The sequence below is a fragment of the Leuciscus leuciscus genome, assembly GCF_965113295.1.
Source record: "Leuciscus leuciscus genome assembly, chromosome: 17".
In the NCBI taxonomy this organism is placed as follows: Eukaryota; Metazoa; Chordata; class Actinopteri; order Cypriniformes; family Leuciscidae; genus Leuciscus; species Leuciscus leuciscus.
In genome coordinates, this window is record NC_138741.1 from 26,099,860 (window position 1) to 26,114,091 (window position 14,232).

At 36.4% G+C, this 14,232-nt stretch overlaps 1 protein-coding gene across 1 annotated transcript; it reads left to right on the forward strand.

The window, feature by feature from the left end:
- The first annotated feature begins 376 nt into the window (after nt 1-376).
- Nucleotides 377-12,502, forward strand: adpgk2 (ADP-dependent glucokinase 2). Its single transcript, XM_082142343.1, has 6 exons — nt 377-638; nt 2,342-2,501; nt 4,169-4,359; nt 6,289-6,385; nt 6,502-6,638; nt 9,400-12,502. Exons 1-6 carry the CDS (start codon nt 446-448, stop codon nt 10,068-10,070), a joined length of 1,449 nt encoding a protein of 482 aa, XP_081998469.1. The 5' UTR covers nt 377-445; the 3' UTR covers nt 10,071-12,502.
- Nucleotides 12,503-14,232: the final 1,730 nt, after the last annotated feature.

Here is a 14,232-nt window from a genome sequence, read left to right on the forward strand (position 1 = left end):
CATTACAATAATTTAACTCTTTTAAATCTACGGATTTCGAACTAAATCCGCGTAAATACAATCTCTAAAAAAATATTATAAAAACCCTTATCAGATAGTCATCAACTATTATCATTGGTCCATCCTACCAACGTGGAGAAATGTAACTGGTACCAAGTGACATCCGGTCTACGCGATACTTCAATGGCGGTCTGAATAATCATTTATTTAATACATAAATGACAAAGACACTGAGAAGGTTAGTAAGTATTGATCGGAAAACATAGAGTGAATATTTGAAATATGACAAATGTCATTTAGATCGTTTATCATTTGCTCCTAACTCAAGCGAAGTGCCATTCTATCCTCTTTTATTTCTACAGCAGAAAAACATCCGCCCCCTGATTCATCATCACATAAGCTCAGGAAGACAGAGAGGAGACGGGAGTGTGTTCATACATCTGCAATGGCCATTGAGCTGCGCTCTGGTGTCAAATATGGCTCGTTTTTGTCACTCGCAGTGGTGTTGGTGGCGTATTGGTTCCGATCTCCGGACGGTTCGGTTCTGGATGAGAGACTGGACGTGCTTCTGTCTTCATTGCTGCGCGCAGAGCGGAAAGTGGGCATGAACGGCGTGTCCAGACCGAGAGTGGCTATAGGTACTGACTTTTAAGTGCACTTAACAGCGTGCAACAAATTATAATGATCATATGCACGCATGGGATAGATTCTGCAAGTTGTCAAATATGACATTTATATAAGAACGTTGCTTTATATCTTTTTTTTTTTTTAATAATCGCACTAAATTTAAGAATAAACTTGAATGAAAATAGCAAATAAACTTTTAACTAATTTCATGTAGTAATAATAATGCTATAATATTACGTTGCATGTTAGATTGGCATCTTTTGAAGTAGCCTAACTAAGCAATGAATTTGCATGCAAATTTGCAATTCTCAAAATGAGAGTATTTTATGTAATAAAGTTGTATTTTTAAATCAATAACTACTAATTTAATGTGATATGTATAAACAATATTGGTCAAAAGTTTGAAGCATTACTATTTTTAATGTTTTTGAAAGAAGTCTCTTATGCTCACCAAGCGAGCCGGCTTCAAAAATACAGAAAAAAAGAAAAGAAAACTGTAATATTGTGAAATATTATTACAATTTAAAATAATGATTTTTTAGTTTAATATACTTTAAAATATAAGTTGTTTCTGTGATGCAAAGCTGAATTTTCATGCATCAATACTACAGTCTTCAGTGTCACATGATCCTTCAGAGATCATTCTAATATGATGATTTATTATCAATATTGGAAACAGTTGTGCTGCTTAATATTTTTTTTTTATCACCTGTGATTCTTACTTTTTCATGTTTTTTTCAGGATTCTTTGATGATTAAAAGAATAAAAAGAACAGCATTTATTCAAAATAGAAAACTTTTCTAACAATATAAATCTTTACTATCACTTTTTAAAAATAAATGTAACACATCCTTGCTGAATGAAAGTGTTAATTACTGACCCCAAACTTTTGAATGGTAGTGTATATTGTTACAAAATATTAATATTTTAAATGCATGCTGTTCTATTTTAACCTTTTATTAATTAAAGAATCCTGAAAAAAGAATCACTGGTAATAAAAAAAATATTAAGCAGCACAACTGTTTCCAACATTGATGATAAAGCAAATTAGAATGATTTCTGATAATATCTTTCATTATCTGATTATATGGCTTGTTTTGCTTCTGAGGAATGCTATCTTAGGATCTGGCTTGCGCTGATGTTTTGCATGTTTGTTTTGCATCTTGTCTTTGCTTTTTTTGAAATTGTTGGTTAAAACAGTCTCTATAATAACACATACAGTGCTTGCGAGAAAAAAAAAAAACTTTGACAACTGGTTTTAGCCTTATGTTTACCAACATTCTTCAATCATTAACCTGAGATAACCCAGTGCAATGCATTTATTGTATTTGTTGTTTAAATGACGGTCAGTGCATGTGAAAGTTCTTCTCTAGACTTTTGATTGAATCTTTGTTGATCGATGATGTTCAGTCAGTTCTATTGTCAAAGTTAACTTGCTATCAAAGCCTATCTGGGATTGCACAGTCATTATCTGTTTTTTGAATCCGTGATCGATGCCTTTATCAGTCAGTCGCGTTCTGACAAACAACAGCTTCAGTCTTTGAAGTGACGTTTTGCTTTGGCAAACTATGCCATATAATACATCTAATCCATTCTTTTCAGATATTCTATGATGACCTATGATTGAGGTGTGTTTTGTTGGATGGCCAGGTTCAAAGATTGAATAATTGTAATTTTATATTACTTAACATGTGATTTCACTGTCTCTTATCAGGTTTTGGCGGCTGTGTGGACATCATCGTCGATGGAGTGACTCTGCTAAACAAAATGGGTTTGAAGGCGACAGACCAGCCCCTCCACCACGACTACATAGAGAATGCGGAGCAGCTGGCGCAGAGTTTCGCTTACTTTTTCTCCCCCGGAGCCGCTTCGGAGTAAGTGAGAGCCGTTCAAGCATGTTCACAAAGCCCTCGGGACTGTAGAGATTACACAATAAAACATAACTCGTCTGTTGTGATTTATTTGATATGAAGCCTGGGGTCAGTTAAACCGTTACAACCTTTCGTTTTGTGTCAGTTAATATTTAACAGTTGGAATTAAAACTAACCGGTCCCATGATGAATTTAGTCAGTTCCCCACACAGTTAGCCTCAGATGCAGTTCATCACATGAGCTATGAACAACTAACGTTACAAAACCACAAAGTGTCACAAAACTAAAACAATAAGTTAAATATGAATACTTAAATTAATTTTTAAAGCTGAAATGCATCAGACACTTTTAGTTTTGTTGTGCTGGCGATAAGCTGCATACAGCAAGAGAATTCACACTTGAGGGCGTAACGACAGGCCTCTCAAGATAATATCGCAGTTATGTTGAGACGCTGCATGGTGTTGCTAAAGCCTGCGGCACAGTAGCGTTTGGAGACGCCAGTGCTTCTGGTTGACATATGTTTGGATTGATGTGTCAATTTTTCCTCTAGGTTATAATAACCATCAATCATAGTGGAGGTTTTCTTTTCATTCTTTTCAGTTAGAGAGGATTTTAAGCCTCTGGCGTCAGGGTTGCCAGGTCTGTGCAAACAACAACAACAACAACCACCACCAGAAAACTAGCCAAATAGCCAATCAAAAATAATAACATTTTCCAAGTTGGGGGATGGATCGGAGCACCGAATTTATGCGTATAATAGTTTTAACAATGATTCAACTTAAGTCCAACCATTAACAAATTGTTAGTTTAAAATTAAATTCAGTAAAAAAAATAAGAGAAGACATTTATAATGTTATGTAACATTTTGATTTAATAAATGCTTTAATAAATTGAATAAATGTAATAAATGCAAATAAAGGCTGTTTATTGAACTTTCTATTAATCAAAGAATCCTGAAAAAAGTATCAACGTATCCACAAAAATATTAGGCAGCACCACTGTTTTCAATATTGATGATATTAATAAGAAATGTTTCTTGAGCATCAAATCTGATTTCTGACTGAAAATCTGAAAAAAGACTGGAGTAATGATGCTGAAAATTCACAGGAATATATTACATTTTAAAATACATACAGTATATTCAAATAAAAAAAAACTGTTCTTTTAATATGTAATAATATTTCACAATTGTACTGTTTTTACTGTATTTTTGATTAAATAAATGCAGCCATGGTGACATAAGAGACTTCTTTCAAAAAGGTATATATTTTTTAATGTTTCTGAACTTTTGACAGGTATATAAAATGGAAATAAGGTTTTTACAATGGCAAAAAGTTAGATGGCATTGAAATTCGAACTTGAAACTTGAAGCAAGGCTTAAAAATGCATGAAGCGGACGGGTTTTTGTGATGATGCCTCAACACCGCAACCTCACATGAGCGAAACCACGATAGAGACCATAATACAACCGGTATATCGCTCGCCCCCTATATCTTTCATCAAAACTGATGAATTTCTCAGCATCTGAAATTACTTTCAGCTGACTTTCAGACATCCAAAATTATATGGAAAGAACAAGTAGCTTGACTTGTGGCTTAATAACAGGAGTGTAATTACAAAGCACTGTGTTTGTTATTCTGCTGACAGTTTTCTTTCACTCTTTCCCATAGGAGGTATGTGATGAACGACACGCTCTTCAGTGAACTGGTAGAGGCTTCTCGAGAGCTGCCAGGAAACAGGTGGTCAATAGGAGGAAATGCACCTGTCATGGCCAGCAGGATGGCGCTGGAAGGATGTGATGTGCTTTTAGGTGGCAGTTTCAGCATCGATTTCACTGATATCCTCTCACAGCGCATCACAGGTGCTGTAATGAGCTTATTTTCAGCTTTTTCTATTCAATATTGTAAATATAACAACAACACTTTAGTGGCCCTATTATCAGGGGTGCACATAACTTTTTTGGTCTGGTTCTCAAGGGAGCACCTGGAGATGCTGCTTGGTACTCACACTTTACTCACACTTATCCTACAAGCTGTCGTCATCATTTTCCTCCTGACTGCTCTCCTCACTATCTTCTTTTCTCTCGAACATGGTAGATGATGATGATGATGATTTTTAAAAATGTGAAACGATTAATCGCATCCAAAATAAAAGTTTGTGTTTACATAATATATGTGTGTGTTCTGTGCATAATTATTTTGCATATATAAATACACACACATGCATGTATATATTTAAGATTTTTTTTTTATTTGTATATAAAATATTTGTATTTATTTATAATACAAATTATATAAGCAACTATTAAATATGAATGTGTGTATATTTATATAAACAAAATCATTATGCACAGTACATACACATATAGTATGTAAACACAAACTTTTATTTTGGATGCGATTAATCGTTTCACAGCCCTATAAAATATTTTGAAAAATCGTCATCATTAACGCGAAAGAGGAATCAATTTGGTGTTCGAGCGCTGTCTAAAACACGCCTCTCTCTCTCTCTCTCTCTCTCTCTCTCTCTCTCTCTCTCTCTCTCTCTCTCTCTCTCTCTCTTTATTTTTACCACACATGCGCACCAGTTATGTGCACTCCTGACTATTATGCTATTTTAAAGGCTCCTAATTCTGTTTTGGAGGTCTCCTACAATACATCAGGGGTGTCCAAACTCTGTCCTGGAGGGCCACTGTCCTGTAGAGTTTAGCTCCAAATTGCCTCAACTTCCTTCTTTTATGACATTTAAGCGATATTAACAGGTATATACCCTTTCTCCAAACTTTCCGCTGCGCGCAAAACAAACTCTTTCACACTCGTGTCACACACACTGTCACCATGTAATGCACTTGTTAATGCTGAGTCATTTAAAAACAAATAACGGAACGCAAAAATCCCAAATCTGACGTTTTCCGGAAAACAGGATCCGGCTCAAATTTAAGGTCTGGTTGGATTTGAACTCTTCAGGACAGTGGCTCTTCAGGAGCAGGAACGGACACCCCTGGTTTACATGCATCCAATGTCAAAAAACACTTGCAGCATCAACTCCTTTCTCACAGTGTCTGAAACTTTTCGATAAAGAATCCGGTCTCTCTAAACTCCTTTTTTCCGAAAGCATACTCCGCTCTCATTGGTCAGATGGCTCAGTCTTTTGTGATTACCATTAGTCTGTCGCTTACAGTGCATGTCGTAAAAAAAGCCCATTACCATATCTGAATTTCACATCTAGAGCACTTCCTCAGCACTTCATACACATTGATACGAACCGTAACGATGGCGTCGGTTTTAACGGATCAATTTATGCCCGAGTCCTCATCTTTTGGAAGTTCATGCAAGGTGGATTTGCTTCACATCGCAGAAAACCGCATCTTCTCGACATGTCGAAAATGTGAACCAAACTCTTCCAGGCCTCAGCTACAACTATAGTGGGTCAAAGTAGACGTAGTTCGCAGGCAGCCAATGAAGACCATAGGCTGGCATTATACAAGTTTGTTACAAACCTACATAGGTTCGTACAGGAAGTAAGACTGGAATTACTGTTTCAGGCAGTTCAGAATCGGTTCTTCCTTTTGGGAAACAATAACATTATTTATCCTTCACTTTGATCTTTGATACTTTTGAGACTTTTTACATTCACAAACAACTTTATTACACACTACTCGAAAGCATAATAAGTGCACTTTAAAATCTTAATTTTAGAAAAAATTACCCATTTTAAAGTATATTTTCTGCTTGCTACAGCTCTTTCTTCCATGTTTTGCATTGCATTGAATTATTTGGTTTCTCGTCAGTGGCTGGAAACACTGTAGATGAGCCAGATATCCACCTGATCCTGGAGTACCCCACAGGTGCCACATGGGGGCCGTACACTTCCCGAAGGGCCAACAGGTGGGCTTATATTAGGCTAATATACTTTCAGATTGTTGTTTTTTTACTTTATCTATACTACTTTTAATCTAGACATTTTTGCTTTGCATGTAAGCGCTTTTCTTGTATTGCTGTAGGTATATTGTCCATAGTGATGACCATAATCCATATTTGGACTCCATGGAGCAATTTCAGGAGAAGCTGAATGGTTTCAATCCGGATTTGCTCGTAGTAGGAGGGTTGCAGATGATGGACAACTTCCCTTTCAAAAAGGGTAAGTGAATGAAGCCGTCTGAGGATAATATTTAACACTTCTTATTAACTTTCATTAATAACATTAACAAACATTATTGCATAATACTTAAATCAGTATTTAATGTGCTTTCAAATAACAATATGAAACTTTTTATTCATGTGTTTTCATTGTTTTATATAGACTAGCATTCAAATGTTTGGGGTCAGTGAGATTTTTAAAAATGTTTTTGAAAGAAGTCTATTGTGTTCACCATGAATGCATTTATAAAATACAGTAACATTTTATTACAAATACTATTGCGCTTTAAAATAGCAGTTTTACATGTCACTTTTGATTAATGTATCCTTGCTGAAGAAAAATATTAATTTCTTACTGACCCCTGACTTTTGAACTACTAACCAGTTAATCATTATGTTATTTTACATTTTACATTTAGTCATTTAGCAGACGCTTTTGTCCAAAGCGACTTACGAATTGGGACTAAATTAAGCAAGTCATCGTGAAGAGGCAAAAACAACGCAAGAAGTGCTCAAAATACGAAGTTCAGGCATTATTCAGAGTAGCATAAGCCCGATAAGCGAGAATTTTTTTTTTTTATGAGGTTAAGTGCTCACGGAAGAGAAGAGTTTTCAGCTCTTTTTTGAATGTTGTCATGGATTCTGCATTCCGGATGCTGGTGGGGAGATCATTCCACCAGCATGGAACTGTGAATGAGAATGTTCTGATAAGTGATTTTTTGGCTCTCTGTGATGGGACCACGAGACGTCGCTCGTTGACCGATCGAAGGCTTCTGGTAGGGATGTAGACCCGTAGGATTGAGTGAAAGTAGGAGGGAGCTGAGCCTGTGACAGATCTGTAAGCAAGCGTCAGTGCCTTGAACTTGATGCGAGCAGAGAGAGGTAGCCAGTGCAGTGAGATGAACAAAGGAGTGACGTGGGCCCTCTTGGGCTCGTTGAAGACAAGACGAGCTGCAGCATTCTGGATCATCTGTAGAGGTTTAGTTGCACATGATGGAAGTCCAGCCAGAAGAGCATTGCAGTAGTCAAGCCTAGTAATGACCAGGGCCTGGACGAGAAGTTGTGTTGCATGCTCAGTTAGGAAAGGCCTGATCTTCCTGATGTTGTGCAGTGCAAACCTGCATGATCGAGCTGTCTTTGAAATGTGATCTGTGAAGGTCAGCTGGTCATCAACTGTTACTCCAAGATTTCTGACCAACCTTGATGGGGTGATTGATGATGAGTCTAGCTGGATAGTGAAGCTGGATGTTATGTGTATTAGTGAACTGATTAATGAAAAGTTATTAAAAAGTGCACATATACTGGTCTGTAAACCGTCAGCCTGTATGTGGATCAGTGGTGGTTTGGAGCTAAACTAACCCTGTACTGTCACATGGTAAGATTAGCATGTTTTCCCAGCTGCCCTGGGAAAGTAGACGGACTGTAATAACTTGTAGCGCTCAGTGATTTTGCTTGCTTTGCATATCTTTTCTTTCTGCCCTAAGGGAAATGACTATTAATAATATTCACTGCACATCTTCACTGCTCGCATCATAAACAGACCGATTTCTTTTTTGATTTTTTTTTTGATTGGACAATTCAGTTTTCTAAGTGGGTTATTGGTGTTTTAAGTAAGTAATATTTAGACCCAAAGGCAAAAAATGCTTAATGGAACATTAAAAGTGAAGTGTGTAACTACACAGCACTGTAAAAAAAAAAATAATGAAACTGTAAATAAAACAAAGGAGTTATTGGAATTATTGGAGAACATTTTTACAAGAAAACACTCTTTCAGTCTTTCTTCTTCAGTGTGTTACTTGCTGTTTCTTGGTAATTAATTGTGAAGTTAACAAACGATTTCGAAGTGAAATTTGATTCATGGTAACTTTTTCAGTGTTTCGAAGCTGTAAATAAAGCAAAGATTATTGAATTATGAAAATACTGAAATATTGAAAGACTATTTCAACCTCTCTACTTCAAGATTTAACAGTGAAAATTGTCGTACACCAAATTGTTTTCAGTGTAATTTAATTTTAATGTTCCATTAAGCAATTTACATATTTTGCCATATTGGTTAAAGGGATACTCAGTCCACTTTAAAATGAAAATTCTGTCATCATATACTCACCCTCATGTTGTTTCAATCCTTTATGAATTTCTTTCTTCTGCTAAACAGAAAGGAAGATATTTAGAAGAATATCGGTAACTAACCAGACAGTTTCTGGTCTCATTGACTTCCATAGTATATATTTTTCCTACTATGGAAGTCAATGAGACCAGAAACTGTCTGGTTACTGATATTCTTCTAAATATCTTCCTTTTAAAGTGGACTATTCCTTTAAAGTCCCCCTGTAGTCAATAATTGTATCCCTTAAAACTCAACTTTGAAAAAAAACGTCTTCATGCCTTAAAATAGCTTGAATGTAACTCTACGGCCTTGCCTCATTTAGTATACGCGGTTCTATGAACATGCAAGTTAGCCCCGCCTCCACTCACTCACACCAGCTCAGAGATCCACTCGTTGACGATCACACATTGACCTGATTGGTTACAAGGTAGTTTGTGACGTCAGAAACACCAGCGATTTCAAACTGCGTTTTTGAGACTGTCTTTGGTTCACTGCAGTTTTGAGAAGAAAATACTCAGCAATGGTGTTGACATGAATTTGCACATGGTTTGTCTTAAATCATACACCACATAGACATATAAACAACATTTAAAAGCTTGATTTTCACCACAGGGGGACTTTAAGAGATTCTGTAATAACCGTCTCTTTCCTACAGGAGAGCGTGAGGCTCTGCTGGGAAGGCTGGCGCAGATGTTGTCCTCCGCGTCCCCGCAGACCGCCGTACATTTCGAGATGGCCAGCTTTGTGGACGAAAGTCTGATGTCTGACCTTCTAGAGTTCGTTCTTCCTCACGCCGACTCTTTGGGCATGAACGAGCAAGAGCTGCCCAATCTCTTGAGCCTTTTCCGCGGCAGCAACTTGACCGTGCTCTCCGACCCCAACCCCCGTGTAGCTACGGTGCTGGACCAGATGAGAGAACTCTACCGCCTGGTAAACCAGCGCCACCGCGAGGCCGGGACGGGTCGGCCGCTCACCCGCCTTCACGTCCACACTCTAGCTTTCCAGGCCATCATCGTCAAACGCGGCTCCCAGTGGAAGAACACCATGTCGGCCACGGCCAAAGCCTCTCTGACTGCCAACCGGCACGTCTGCGGCTCGCCGGACATCGATCTCAGTAAAGCACGGCTGATTATGGATGAATCGTTCTCCATTAGCAGGAGGGAAGGAAGTCAGAGAATTCCGCTTCAGGAATCTCGACCGGTGTCCTGCTGGGAAGAGGACGGCTATGAGATTTGCGTGGCTCCCGTGCTGGTGTGTACAGAAGTCTACCAGACCGCCGGAGGAGGAGACAACATCTCGGCCGCTGGGCTCGTACTGCAGATCTGAATACGACACGTCTTCATCCCACATGCTTGGGTTTTATTTTGTGATTTTTGTTTTTTTAATTGCATAATTTTAGTTTTTTGGGAAAAACATTGAGACACATCGTGTGCAATACAGACATTGGGTCCAGCTTATATAAAGTTGGGTGAATCTCACAAAACCTGTCAACAACATGTCCACGTCTTATTTCACCCTTAAATCAAAAATAGAAATGAGAGGTTTTGCTTTTTTACAATATATATATATATTTTTCAATATTATTTTCTTGACAGTTAAGCACGTTTTAACTGCTGTGTTGCCTTTCATTTGTGCTGATTTAAATTTAAATTGTACCACCACAGTATTTTTTTATTGTAGTATAATGAGAATATAATGAAAATCACAAGAAATACGGTGTAATGGATGCACTGCATAAAATGAAAATGTGCTTAATTATCATGAAAATAATGTCTTGATGGTTTGTTTTCTTTATGCAAAATCTAATTTCTCACTTTGATTTTTGTGTGAAATATAATCTGGACACTAATTGTAAGATTCGCATAGTTTTCATTTGTTTTCAGCTTACAAATTGTTTTCTTTAAAACGTTTTCGTTTAAAATATCTTTTCTCTCATCCAGAACCTTTTTGTGTCTTAAAATGGCTTCGTAATCATTCACTTCACGCACATTAACCCGACAGGGGCCAGTTATCTTGAAATAATATGCAGAAGAATCTTTGAGCGCCCAGAGCTTTTTATATTATGACTGAAATCAATCAATGCAAATGCACAATAATGTCAAGTGGAAACACAGAAGAATTTAGCATGACTGAAGTGTAATGGGCTCCACCCATAATACCCAACATTGCTTTATCCTTATTTGTCATGTGTTATTTTTTCCTTATTTAATGCTCGACCTATTTAAAGCACATGATTGTATTTTATTTTTATTTATTTTTGCATTCCATAGCCTCATCATATTCCACGTTAACAAGATATTGAGCAGTTACACATCCCAAACATTGAAACAAGTCAGTCTTCCGCTAATGTCTTTAGCTAATTTTGTCTGAATTAATGTCTGAATTAAAGCACATGTTCTTTTTAATTAAAGGAACATGGCTTGATTTCTAACTCTAGGGAATGGAAAGTAATTTTAGCCTGGTCATGTTAGAAATATCGAAGCAATACATGGGTGCATGTATTTCATGAAACCTGACAAGAACATGTCATACTTCACCCCAAAATCAAAGAAAGAAATGGATTACAGTAATTACAAGTAAAACATCCATTTCATTGTCATGAAAATAACATCATGAAGCAAGTCTTAAAGAAAAGGTGTTTTAGTTCTAAATTCCCCTTTTTTATTACATTTTTAGTTAATTTTATTTAAAGAAGAACAGGAATATATATATATATATATAAATGTAAATATATTATACATACATACGTAACTGCTGTCTTCAGAGGGGTCGTAGTAAAACAATAATGTCGCAGTTGAGAGCAGAACAATTTCCAGAAAAGGTCAAAAACAATACATGAACACATGAAGAGAAGTTTTATTTTATTTTTCACCTGATGCTTGAGTGGTGTTTTATCAAATGAGGAATTATTCTTGCAATGGATGAAGTAGCCAAAACCACTTATTTTCTTATGAACATGTGCATAAACTTCCTGCATGTTTGTATTTTCGGGAGAGGGATTTGAAGAACTTCGTCATATCTGCCGTGATCATAACTGTTGGTGTCTCTTTTAACAGATTCAGAAATATCGAAGCAAGTTTGGGCTCTGGCTTCCTTTCAGTCACATCTTCCATCAGTCACCCTGAGTGCAAATTATTACCTACCTCCTGTGCCTATGAAAATATATCCAGCTTACCTGATGTCCATTATGATTATATACCTAGAGTGCTTGTCTACGCTAGTGTAACCCGATATCAGACAGGAGATGTCTGGAGGATGTCTGCATTGAGACGCTCTCCAGCTGATATATGAAATATGTCTCAGGGATTACAGTAGCCTGGATGTCTATGATCCACAACACTTGAGTTAGAACCAATTTATCTGTGATGTGACAGCTGGTGTGATTCTGGTCTGAGCCTGTAACATACTGACCAACCGATGGTCCAGTAGATTTGAAGAATCTTTTGTGTGAAAAATAGCAATGGATATTTTGTTGTGAATGTGATTCTTGTGTTCATGTGTCGATAATAATGGATGACGCATGTCTGAAACAGTTGTAGCATTGGGATTGTTTGTTTGGGAATGGTGGTAGTAGGAGTTTTGTGTGTTGTCCTGCATAAGCTGGAAATGAGTTGTTGTGAAATGCCTTTTTCTCTGTCCTTCTTTTGTCTTGGCCAAATGCGGTCTGTCAGCAACGGCTGTTCTGAAGGGAAAAGACTCATTTTTGAATGACTTCTTTGGATTTCTATGTAATAAAATATTACATTCCATTTATGGTACTCTGTTGTGTATTTCCAATTATTTTGTGGACATTTTAATTAGGATATTTTGGGATGGTTGAGGACAAAGTTACACCTTTAATTTGCTTGTACGTAATTCATTAATGTTTATAAAAAGGGCCTAAAACTAACAAACTTTTTACCACACCTGCCAATGGCCGGTGACTGAAGAAAGATTACCAGCTAGCAGCTATAAATATTTTATTCCAGCCATGAAACTGTTTTTGCAAAAACAGTCAGTTATGACGCCAAACTTTTGGATACCAGTGAAAATTCACAATTTTCAGGTTCCGAAATTTAATAAAGTAATCAAATGTAAAATAACATTGCATAGACTTCACTGTATAAATTAAACACAGATTAATCCTCATTAAAGTAAAAAATAATAATAATAATTGTCAAGAGCAGTGAGTGATTTTTCTCTGTCTTTTGTTGTCTGATAAACATTAAGGACACAGACAGCGGCAGGAATATTAGGCTGCTGTCACTTTAAGAGCTAATTCACGCATACTGATACACACATGCATTATCTTTCTCAACTGTTTACATTCACTTAAAACCTAACTGACTATATTTATGAGGATACTCACCAATACAGGCATTTTAAAGCACAAGAAGACGTGAAAGAGAGTTCGATTCAGTTTTCGCACGCTGTCTGAGATGCGGATGTTTCGTTAGTTTTAATATTTAAATTGGCAAGGCTTCAACTTTTGTGATGATGCAGCACTGTCCGGTCAACTGTCCCGAGCATCATTCACTTTTGTCCACGTTCATGTTGTCACAACATTGCATTGTAAGAATAGAATGCGTAAAAATATTACCGGCCAACTGCGATTGACATGTTTCATATCCTCACCAACATTTTTTACTCGTATTTGGCGCTTGGTGAGAGTTCATTTTAGGCCATATTCATAAGTATATTTCGAACTAGAAGTACAACCAAAAACATTCCTTTGAAGTTTAAAAACAAAAATTATAAATATACTATAAATATATATATAAAAAAATTAAAGTATTTTATTTATTACTTTTATTTTACTAAAAAATAAAGTAAAAAATAAGTATTTTTTGTGTAAAATAAATTGAGTGCTTACATTTACATTTACATTTAGTCATTTAGCAGACGCCTTTATCCAAAGCGACTTACAAATTAGGACAAAAATTCAGCGAGTCATCATAAAGAGGCAAAAACAACAACAACGCAAGAAGTGCTCAAAATACGAAGTTCAGGTAGGCCTATTATTCAGAGTGCTGATGTCATTAAAGCAAATAGAGACATGCCAAATTCTAAGATTCATATAAATGTTCATAATTGTTATGCTGATCATTTGTAATGAGAAACCAATGGAAAATACCAAATAGAAGAATTTCATTAGACGTGGATGCAAACCTCAACTGCTAAGATTTATTTGAAGCCAACTACAAGATACAAATATTTACAAGTTTAATGTTACAAATGATTATGTGTATATGTGTAAACAAAAAAAGAGGATACATACTATTTTGTGTAGCCTACTCGTGTGTAGTTTTCATAGTGGTATCTTTTCTTATATGTTTCTTCTCGTATGTTTATTTTGAAATTATTTAACTCGAAAAATCTGAAAATGTAAAGATATTTCATTAGCTCTAAAGACAAATGTTCTTCACATCTCAGAAAATAAAACTTTTTTTTTAGTATTCCACTTTTATTGTGAAAGACTGCGGCTCTGGCCCTTCGAGAGCATCTGATT

What these genes read in the sequence shown, in the direction of transcription:
- adpgk2 (XM_082142343.1), top strand. Translation starts at nt 446, where the DNA reads ATGGCCATTGAGCTGCGCTCTGGTGTCAAATATGGCTCGTTTTTGTCA. An exon ending in CAGACCGAGAGTGGCTATAG is followed by an intron (nt 639 to 2,341) that starts GTACTGACTTTT and finishes GTCTCTTATCAG; the next exon opens with GTTTTGGCGGCTGTGTGGAC. An exon ending in ACTTCCCGAAGGGCCAACAG is followed by an intron (nt 6,386 to 6,501) that starts GTGGGCTTATAT and finishes GTATTGCTGTAG; the next exon opens with GTATATTGTCCATAGTGATG.